The 11121-nt window shown below is 43.3% G+C and overlaps 1 protein-coding gene across 3 annotated transcripts; it reads right to left on the reverse strand.

The window, feature by feature from the left end:
- Positions 1-629: 629 nt before the first annotated feature.
- On the reverse strand, positions 630-10206 carry LOC148029455 (uncharacterized). Of its 3 annotated transcripts, none has more exons than XR_015692429.1 (11): positions 9610-10206; positions 4834-5038; positions 4642-4732; positions 4416-4552; positions 4092-4335; positions 3872-3976; positions 3588-3770; positions 3171-3372; positions 2478-2957; positions 2219-2381; positions 630-2131 (listed from the first exon to the last, which is right to left on the reverse strand). XR_015692429.1 is itself a non-coding variant. In XM_087688275.1 (11 exons), exons 1-11 carry the CDS (start codon positions 9848-9850, stop codon positions 2049-2051), a joined length of 1857 nt encoding a protein of 618 aa, XP_087544401.1. In that variant the 5' UTR covers positions 9851-10206; the 3' UTR covers positions 640-2048. The 3 variants fall into 3 exon arrangements, 2 of the variants coding, with proteins under 2 accessions (XP_087544401.1, XP_087544400.1); XM_087688275.1 differs by lacking the exon at positions 2219-2381 and having other exon boundaries at positions 640-2131; positions 2478-2660; positions 2775-2957; XM_087688274.1 differs by lacking the exon at positions 2219-2381 and having other exon boundaries at positions 659-2131; positions 9610-10204.
- Between the last annotated feature and the right edge of the window lie 915 nt (positions 10207-11121).

Below are 11121 nucleotides of genomic sequence, written 5' to 3' on the forward strand. Positions count from 1 at the left end.
ACCAAGTGGCAACCTTCCAAATCCAATTTCCAACATTCACCTTCTTTATTAAGTTAATTTTTAGAATGCATTTCGTGCTCAGAAAATTAATTTGTCTAGGCCAATTTAAGTAATCATAAGCATTCATTTAGCCTCACAGTTGACATTAATTAATTAATCAACAACAATTCCCTAGTACCACCTTCCACTATCTTCTTTTCACTTGCATTAGCAAGTTTTACCAAGTTGCAACCTTCCATATCTAATTTTCAACATTATCCTCCTTTATTAATTAATTTTTAAAATGCATTTCTTACTCAAAATTTTAGTTTCACTAACCAACAATCAAATTGACTATACCAATTTAAGTAAACTGGCATTAATTAATTAATCAACAGCAATTCCCTAGTGCCACCATTACCACTTATGACTAATTAAATGTTCTAGGCTAAATTCTAACACTAAGTACCACATAGCACCTATCATGTATAACTTGTAACAACTTTTCCCTTTGGCACCATTTGACATCTTGGGATCCTAGGTCCCATGTTGTGAAATAACTAACATGCACCTCATGTATTTGCAATTAGATTGACTCTTTAACCAAGTGCTAAGCAAAGCATCAAAATTTCACATCCTCATGTCAATATCCATAGAGGTTGCAAAAAGCATAGCCAAGTCTATGCACCATGACAAGCATTAGTGAGTCTTTCGATGAGTGTAAGGCCACCAATGTCAATACCTATATAGATGTCATGAAGCATAGCTAAGTCTATAAGGCCCTTCAAAAGACTCTTAAGTAAGAGGAGCATGTAAAGCCCTTGCAAAAGCTTTGTCAAGGAAGAGTATAAGGTTCCCGTCTTTAGCTGTAAATATGTATATATATACATTTGCTCATTAGGAAACAAAAAACTAGTCGAAGGGAGTCAAGAGGTGGTGGCGTGATCTTTGGAATCTAGTTGAAGTGGGCTTTCTCAATGATCATATGATGGAAGAGCTAAAACGATGATATGCTTCGACCAGCAAGGAAGAAGAATGGGTACTGAATGCGATGCAGAAGACGAAGGATCACGCAAGGAGACAGATATGTTGTACGTGTCTCCCCCTATGCCTCGGAAATCATCGAAGATACGAGTGCCAGAACATGAGAATGATTCCGAACGTTAGGATTATGATAATCATGTGATTCGATTCCAGGGGCAACAAGTCTATTACCGAGTAGTATTTCAGTGCTTGCCAAGCTGAGATATGAAATATCTTGTAGTGATGAGTGGAAGTCCATTCGGGTTGCTCATAATCCTACATGCAAGACTCTCTTCTCTGTTTAGTGGTGGTTCAAGATTTTTTGCTAGTCACGCTTCATGGTAGTGAATTATATTTCTGAGCATTTTGGTCAATTGAGGATAATGTAAAACGTCATACACGTACTGTTACGACGTCTCCCTCTCAAAGGTTTGGCCCTGCTCTTGCAACCCCTTGTTTTTTTTGCACATGCACCCTCACCCGTAATTCACCAGCATTATTATGATGACATTAGTGAAGTTGGCCATATACTCGTTCCTTCTGATCATTTGGTGCATTGCCCCCCGCTTCCAATTCCAGTTACACAATCATTTGATCACAAATTGTTTCAGTGCATCTTCACAACCATCTCGATCATTCATTGCACAATGATTATACCCTTTACATCCAACCAATGGTGTGTAAGCCAAGAGATTACAAAGTCATATTACCAGAACATCGCCCCAGCAGTAAGGCGATGTTAGAAGGAACCACTTCTTGTGCTGTTTATGTTTGGCACAAGGGAACACAGCTATTTACGTGAATAACAGCGAAATTCTAGGACACGTGTGAGGCATTCTTCCATTGAGTTCCAGGAGAGAGGGGCCAGGGCCATATTCATCTGAAACCAAGAACAAGCACATGCTCCGTCCAGAGGCAGGGATCCAGTTGCAAAAGCCAAAAGCCCAGTCCAGTCAGCTGACTTTATCAAATGGACATTTCTGCACTGCAAACATGGCTACCCCCTAGCATCATCCAACATATCTTCCTCAAACTGGCAGGACATGCTATTGCCAAGACTGCAGGAGCAGAATGACATACGCAATGAGTAATACGTGACTGCAAACATTTCTGCGGTGAGGAGCCTGGCCTGATTCACACAGGAAAACCAAAAACATCATTCCCTGTTAAATCTTACAGAAAATCTCAAGAAGTTTAAACCAAAAGAAATCCACACATTGTCAAGAAATTTGAGTCTCGTATAAACTGGCCAAATGGGAAGCCATGACAGGAAAGGCCTTCATAACCACTGTATATGGTCATGCACGGCTAATCACTAATTTATTGTATGTTGATCTAACCATGTACCAGCAATGTCCGAGGGGAGTTGCGTGCTGTCCCTTGATATGAAAAAGGGGATCAGGCGCATGAGATTGAGGCACAAATCAAGATCAGGTGACATGTGCAATATACACAGACAAGAAGATATCACCTACCTACTTTGGCTGTAGTATTCATCCCAAACCCATACGGAAAGAGAGGATCATAATGTCTGTCATCAACAGTCATCGGAAGTTGATCTGCAGTCTTGAACCATGTCCGGGATAATCTCCCTTGAAATGCATAGTCCCCAAACAGCACATCTGCAATACCCTGGCCCTCTGTGCCAGGCAGCCATGCTGCAACAAATGCATCCATCAGCGATAAATAGGGCTCAACTACCAGAGGCCGCCCTGAGATTAACACCACCACACATTTGACAGTGTTGCACACATTTTGAATAGTCTGTACACCTTCATCTGGTATAACGAGTTGCCTGTCATCACCCAGAAACTCTGCATATGGCATCTCTCCCACCACCACCACAGCGTAAGAGAAGTCCTGATCCTTGGCAAAATTTGCATCTGGACTTTGTTGATACACCACTTCTGTTGAAGTACTGACTATGCTTTTGATAGCTTCAAGAATAGTTATCCCTGCAATACAAGGGGCACTTGTTTGTAAAGACTCTCTATACCAAGTGCAAAGCTGCTGAAATGAACTGCTTCTGTTCAAGTGCAGCTTTCTCGTTGTCCAAGTCAGGCATCTTCAAATTTTACATATAAATCTCACACACCCTACAGGAATTTCTGTTTATCTATAAAGTGCTAACTAGTACCAATCACTTCACAACGTTGCTGAAGTGTCACCTTTTGTTATGTCTCCACTTTCACCCTGCCAAGTGATTGTCCAACCTCCACATTGATTTCCAATGTCATTAGCATGGCTTCCAGCAACCAAAATCTTTGAAATTTTTTTGTCTAATGGAAGAAGTGGGGCATGTCCAGGTTTCCCATTCTTCAAGAGTACAAGAGATTTTCGAACGGCTTCCCTGGCAAGATCCCTATGTTCCTGTTTTGATTGCAAGGACAATGTAAGGCTCTATGAGATGAATGAACACTCGTTTAAGGCAAACTGAGGATTAACCAAGATCCTTAGAAGCACCACCATCTCACCCCATTACCATCATCCGTTGCATTTAATATCATCACCTCAAGCAATCTTTCCCGGAAGCAGTAGTGTGAGTAAGATGCAAAATCTCAGTACTGCATTTAGGAACATCCTACCTTAGCACCAACCATGTTGGCCAAAGAGCGGTCTGCAAATGGTTTTTCAAACAAACCCATACTGAACTTCACTCGTAGAATTCGTCCAACTGCATCATCGATTCTCTTTATTGGGATGTGCTCTGAATGCACAAGGGCTACCATATCGTCATGGAGGGCTGTGTAATTGAATGGAACCATAATCTGCAGGCAATGCTCATCCTCAGTGTAAAAGTAATTCTGCTAAAATGCTGTACAACAGATACAAAGGCGAAGTTGGATACTAAGGTGAAATCAATACCAACCATGTCTATTCCTGCATTGACACCCATCATCACGGAAGACGTGTAATTAACACCCCAGGGGGTAGTTGTTCTATCAAGTCCCTGCCAGTCACTGATCACAAATCCCTGTGCACTCCATGGAGCAATTAGAATGAGTTTATCCAACAAAATGTTATGATTACTTTGAACAGTCGATGTCCATGGTAACTTAATGCTAATGAATATAGTGTCGCACGATCACCTTAAATCCCATCTGCTTTTTAAGGACATGCGTTATGAGGAAATGGTTGTCGTGCATCTTCTGCCCATTCCAGCTACTGTAAGACACCATAATACTGGAGACTCCTTTGGCAATCGCATCTCTGTATGCGACTATGTGAATATTGATCAAGCTTTTAAAGCTAGACACTGTATTGTTCTCGTCAATTCCATTGACAGTGCCACCATCCCCAACGAAATGTTTTGCAGTCGCTGCAACATTTTGCCTGCCATGACGAGGGCATAACAGGCAACTACAGGAAATCCTTCTCAGAATTTTCGAATTTTGTTTTCATAAAGTACTTACTGTCCAGCTACAAATGGAATGCCTGATTCAGGGGCTTTTCCTTGCAAACCCACAATGATTTCTGTCATTTTTCTGACCAGTTGAGGATCTTCACTGTAGCTCTCGTAGCAACGACCCCAGCTTGGGTCCCTACACACCTGGACTTCCAGACAGCAGGGATGATGCAACTGACACTACATTTACAGACTTGCTTTAAAGAGATTTTAGAACATAAATTTGCAAATACCGCAATGCAAGGCGCAAACACATAAGAGATGCCTGTTCCCCGAACTTCCAAAGCAGTTGCTGCTCCAATTCGCCTGACCAAATCCACATCTCTACAGCATGGAATGAAATTAAGGCTCCCATCTTCAGGTGTGAATACCCTATGATTAATTAATATTAAGCTGAATGAAGAAAAGGCTCCATAAATACTTGCCTTGTACACCCCAAACCCACATTGTGTGGAAAAATGGTGGCACCATAAACATTGTTATGGCCATGTACTGCATCTATGCCGTAGATTATTGGAATTCCCAAGCGGGTAGCTATGGCAGCCTTCTGAAAACCGTCTACCATATCCATCCAAGAAACTGGAGATGCCTGATCTGATGGAACACTGCCTCCACCACTTAGTATACTCCCTGCCGAAGGAAATGGTAGTAAGGAGTACCATACTATGTCCGGTATTCAAGGAACGCCATACGACTTTGAGGAACGTATCATTAATAAACATTACATGGTTTTCGAAGCCTTTTGTTTCACACTAATGCTCCAACCGATACGTGCAGTGGGAAGTAGGGATCAACCTTGTTTCACGCATTGCATGCTCATTTATAACCTACCTTAACGTATTCCATTTCCGTTCACTAAACAGAGAGGCCACAATCGTGCGCTCATTCCCATCTGCAAGTATGTTAATGATCTTTTGCGAGCCTTCAGGCTTTACAGTACTATGTGATGAAAGGAGAGTGATTCAATCTATCCAATCGCTGTTATTAGTAACGAACTTTCCATTTCACTTGACAAAACGCAGGGCACATTGTCAATGTGCTTTGCACAACCATCAAGCTCTTATACTTGTCATGCTTGTGGCTAGAAGTGCAGCATATACATGCATGATTTAATAATCTATAGCCTATAGGCCAATTGCTGTTATTAGTAAAGAATATTCCACGTGACAAAAATGTAACGTGTCCACTAGAATCCTCTAGGACACGTCTTAGCAGTCCATCGGAAAGGTTGTCTAGAAAACTCCACCCGGCACTCCCACGGAATGTTGCGGGTTTTGCAATCTAAGACTTTCCGCGTCTGCCACGTAACGGAAGCGTCCCGGCCGTTCCCACTAGGATCGACTGGAATTGTTTGGTCATTTTACTAACAGCGACTAGCGTCAGACCTGATCGAACTACTTTACGCAGAAACGCCAGGTCTGAAGCGGGTTCATGCTGCACTTGGTTCAAGGAGAATGGGAAACGAGAGGGATGCAAGGCTCGACCTCTCTGCCAAAAGGCATAGTCCCATTCCGTTCCCCTAAAACAGCTTGAATCGGGTAATCGATAATTCCGAGTCATCGTTCTCATTACTTGTTTCGGTGATGTCGATCGTCCTGTTCGTCGAATGATTTGAGAAAAGTTCCCGGCTAACCGGGACCACCCATCCGTAGGACGGACCCATGGTCCATCCTCCGCACTTTCCTCGGTTTGTTTTAGTTATGTAATTACCTACCACATTAGTTTGACATATAACAAACAGCTTCCTTAATTAACCCTGTTAAGCACTGGTTCCTTCACGTAATCTTATCACAGGACATAAAGAAAACAATGCCAAACAACTTCTTTATTATCATTTTATCCTTTTATCTTTGCAATACAAGGAGTTCCCGCCCGTAGGCGTATTCATAATCCGCCCGAAGGCTATCCAGTAATCCCCCAGGGATCACTAATCCAAGTTTCCGCCCGTAAACTAGTATGCGGGCCTCGAGATCCAATCCCGAGTCACGTTAGTCTCTTGTGCAGGGCCCGGAAGGCGAGGGATTTACAGCCAGAGCCCCCCCTGGCACCCAGGCGTCCTCCTGCTCCAAGCAGAACTCAACGGAGAGACCTCTCACGGCGGGTTCGGTCCACGTTCCCGGCGCGGCTAACAACCCCCTTGGTTAGGGTTAGGCAGGCAGTCGGGGATAACTGAAGCTGCCTCTCCCTTCAGGCCTTCAACCTGAAGTATTTAGATGTATTTTCATCCTTTAGTTCATTAAGCAAACATTGCAAACAGTGCTTTCTAAACTGTTACAAGCACAATCAATTTCCAGTGGTCGTTTAGCTGGCAAACTGTTAAGGAGTGACTCCTTTTCCCCGAATGCAACCCGCATTCGATCCGGAATCAATTGCAACTTGGCAAGATTCCTATCATTCTTGGGTTAGGGTCATACCCTACCAATACATTAGGTTTTGTTGTGGCAGGATCCAGCGACCATGTTGCTTTAGTTTATTGTCTGGTCCTTTGCAAATACCTAACTTTCCTTTCCCTTGGCAATTATTCCCCAAGGAAAGTGAGTAACAGGATGATTACTCATCCTCTTGTAAGTTAAATTCCTTCAATAACTTGCCAACCTCATTTCAAGAGATGACAAAACTCTCTTGTGGACAAATCTCAAGTCTATACAATGTTGCAGCTTTTTGCACATGTATTGCATCTAATTTCACGGGATCATTCCACCCATTGCTTAGCGTTTTCCGGTCACGGAATTTACCTCCAGCCGAGTAACAGGGTTTTAGGGTATCCTCCAAACCATTCCTAGTTATGTTGGCCCATGGTACTAAAGATAAGCAACTCCGTCGGAGTTTCATCACTTTGAACGAATGATCCTTAGGATAAAACCTTAGATCATTTTATGTATGAAAATCCAATTGATTCGATATTTCATGAACGTGGTTAAGATCTTTAGATTCGCGGGTTTTGTCTTGGCAACCAGTGTAATGCTAGGTCGAATTATTATTGCACTAACCCTAGTTAACACTTGGGATACTTATCATATCGACTCAATCATGCCCATATAAATCCTTGTGGTTTAGTCAATTCAATTATGCTTGTCTTGCGACAAGGATGATCCTTCTAACGGAGGACAATAGTTATAACTCCACCAATTCGCGTAAACATGCGGTTTATTGTTTTTACGCAACACATGGTCCATGATAGCTTTATCCTTCTCTGGTGCATGATAATCTGGGTACTAACTTTCCCTAGGACTACTAGGTCTTACATCAATAGTCATACCTACAACCTTGTTGTCTACACTTTGGCATCTTATGCTTTGACTCCTAAATGCGGCTCTTAATGAATGTCATTTTTTACATGACGATTACGCAATACACAACATTCTCCTAGCTACGAAGTAGTCAATGAAACTCATCCAAAGCTAGTGTTAACTTATTCCATCTTACATGCTATTTGCAATTTCATAAGATCATCTTCGTACTCTATTATTCCTTTTCGGATAATACCTTATGGGGTTAACCTTGCCTCATGAAATCATTACGAGAAGGATGTTGCCTAACATACGGCACACGCTTATTTCTACCATGTCTAGGACGAAAGATAATGCACTTATAAATCCCATTTCCTTGCCTAGGATTAGACTCGTTACTTTGATAATGTACCAAAACTACATGCAACTAGCATTCTACTCGTTCAAATTCATGACATAATTCAACCTTGCCTAATGTTTCAAGAGATGCTTTATCACATGTATTTCTTTCCAATTTTCGTATGCATTAAAATTAAGCGTAAAAATGCAATTCCTTTTATGAGCTAAGCGCGCCTAATCATGCGAGAATAACTCGAAGGAACCTGGACTTGAGGACTCGGGGAGATGTCCACTTGTATATTCGGAGATGAGCCTCCCGCGGTCGCTCCTTGTGATCTTTTTGGGGCCATTGTAGACGTGGATTCGACTTATGATTTGCCCTTGCGGTCTACGAAGTGACTGGCCTCGGAATGCGGCCTTCCGACCTTTGCCTTTATCCTTGTATGCGGAAGATTCCTTTTCGGGATGGTACTTGCGGGGTCTTTATGGCTTCACCGTCCCCTCTTCAAAGTTCCGGGGAGGGGTATGAAGAGGTCTTCTTGGAAATGTGGTGGGAAGGGGGCTTAAGGAGGCTTCCACAGAAACACGTGGGGGGGTGATCCAACGTGGCGGGGCAGCCTGAGATGGCCGGGGTCAGGGTGGCAGCGATGGCGGTTCGTGGCGGTGGCTGGCGGACCGGCAGCTAGCGGCGGACTGGGCGACCTCCTCCTGCTCGGCGACCAGCACGGCGACCTCCCCTTCAAGCTCTCTATCACAGCCGTCCTCTCCTTCAAGCTCTCTCCCACAGTTCCTCTCTCTACCACACCCCCTTGATGGGGGGGCGTTTATATAGGCATGGGGGTGGGGAAGAGGGCCTCCACACACGTGGAGGACTCCCCTCATGCAGTCCCCCACTTCACTCCTTCTTGGCCATTCCCCTCCCACTCCCTCTCCTCCAGCCATGCATCAACTGGGGGAAGGGATAATAGTAAAAAAGATTTGCCTTGTATTTATCCTATTGCCCTTCCCAAGCGGTTGTTCCCTTGCGGTTTTTCGGTCCTCAACCCCGGCCTTTAATTCTTGACGTGGGACCTCATTTTCGAGCGTGCAGGGTGTGGATTAGGTTACCAATAATCACGAAGTAGGGAAATACTCTTGCACAGGGTTTACACGGCGTGCGGGAAGTTAATATTTGCGGTACGGGTCCGCGGAAATATTACAAAAAAGCAGGGTGCATTGCCGACGTGCTTGGCACAGCCATCAAACCCTTATGATTTCCCAGCTTATAGCTGGTATTGCAGCATATGCATCCAGAAACGTACATCAGAAACTAAATTGACTAGGAACTTTCCGCTCATGTTTCATGGAGTGAATCATAGCCAGGTTTTTGCTTGAAATACTCAACCACAGTGTGCATGCCTCTGAGTGCAGACATCGATGCATAACATAATTTAGAAGGAAATATGGACAAAGAGAACGCCCGAACGTCCCAACTAAGGACAAGGATAACTCTGCCTTTTGGAATTGGGCATTCATGTGATGCAGCTAAACTCCAATGCATATGCTTCCAGTGTTTGCATGCGGATCTGTGAACAATGTGGGCGCCATCTGCTAGATATCATATGAGGACCTATTGATAGAAGAAATGCTCACCTATGAAGTGACTTTCAATAATAGATGAGTTTGCTATGGCACGCTCAATCTGAGTCATTTGTCCGATCTTCTCGTCCAGAGTCATGCGCCCAAGCAGGTCTCTGACCCTGTCTTCCACTTTGGCATGTGGGTTTTTGTACAAGGGCTGGTCCGAAGACACCAAGGCTGCTAACCAGACAAAATGGAGGACCAGGCAAATGACCCTTTGTGCAAAATGTGGGCGTAATGCGCGCTTCATCATACGCCACCTCGCAGTTTGGAAGAAGCCTGCTCTGGCTCAAAGATTTCTAGCAATAACGAAGTTGAAATAGGACAAGACGACAGAGGTTTTGGCTCAAAAAAGATGGGACAGAAGAGAAACGAGGGAGAGACTCAGAGACAGTTGAAGGCGGCCTGGACGAGGAAGAAAGGAGAGAGAGTGCTTAGGCTAGAGACAGCGGCAGCAGCAGACTTTGCAGTCGAGAGAGACCACAACGGGAAGCTTTTCCCTTCTCCTGCTTCGTCTTCTTCTTCCTACTGCTCCCTATCTGTCTCTCTGTATGCAATGTCCAATATGCAATATCAATTCAAGACAGGCATCGAAGACTGGAGTTTGCAGACAGACATCGACAGGACAGAAGTTCGCAGCTTTTCTGCCCTTTATCGCGTCTTTGAATTTTTAAATCCGTTGTACTGAGTGCTCTAGAGTCTAGCCTCTAGTGTGCAATGTGCATTTCTCTTTTTGTGTCATTATCAGCAAAAACTTTAAGGGTGGTGTTCACTCGAAACGTGTTTGTTAGTAACAAAGGTTGGGTTCACACATGGCTGTGGAAGCTAATATGAATGGGGATTCAGGGCTTGGGAGTGAATTTTCAAGTGGATGTGAGTGACACAAAAATCTTGTGCCTAAATAGCACACATTCCCCTATATATACATAATAATAAGACCACACATCTATAAAACACACACATACTTGAAAAGCACCACTTGCCTCTTTGTTTGCCAACTAGGAAGGTGTCTATTGTTGTCAAGAGAATGGAGGAGATGCTAGAAAGACTAGAAAGGGTAAGAGCTAGGTCACCACTAATGTTAGGTTGCACTCACAGTCTGTGGGGGCAATGGAGTTATGCAAACCCCATCCTAAAACTACAAAAACCTAGCAAAACGTGTAGTTCTAATGTACAACTAATAGAACTAACGAATAGAAAATGGCCATTTTCCTCATATGTATGGTTTGTCCAATCGCTTGCCTCCATGAGACATTAATGCCCAATTTTTTGTCATTAAGCTTCAACTCATCCATGCTACGATAGCAAGGAAATGAAGCATCCTGATATAGTTCTATTTGCGCTCTTAAAGTTGGTGCGACCAAACTCTAAGAACGAAAATCATGAAAATCAAAAACCATTTAGCAAAGGTGAACATTGCAAGGAATCATTCAAGACTGATTAAACTTAACTTTGTTAAATGTCTAGAACGTTGATTATCAATTGTTCTCCATATTATCAATTTGGTAAAATTTCTTTATATTG

Source organism: Lygodium microphyllum, chromosome 11, assembly GCF_053477565.2.
Source record: "Lygodium microphyllum isolate KBCC chromosome 11, Lygodium_microphyllum_v1.1.10, whole genome shotgun sequence".
NCBI lineage: Eukaryota > Viridiplantae > Streptophyta > Polypodiopsida > Schizaeales > Lygodiaceae > Lygodium > Lygodium microphyllum.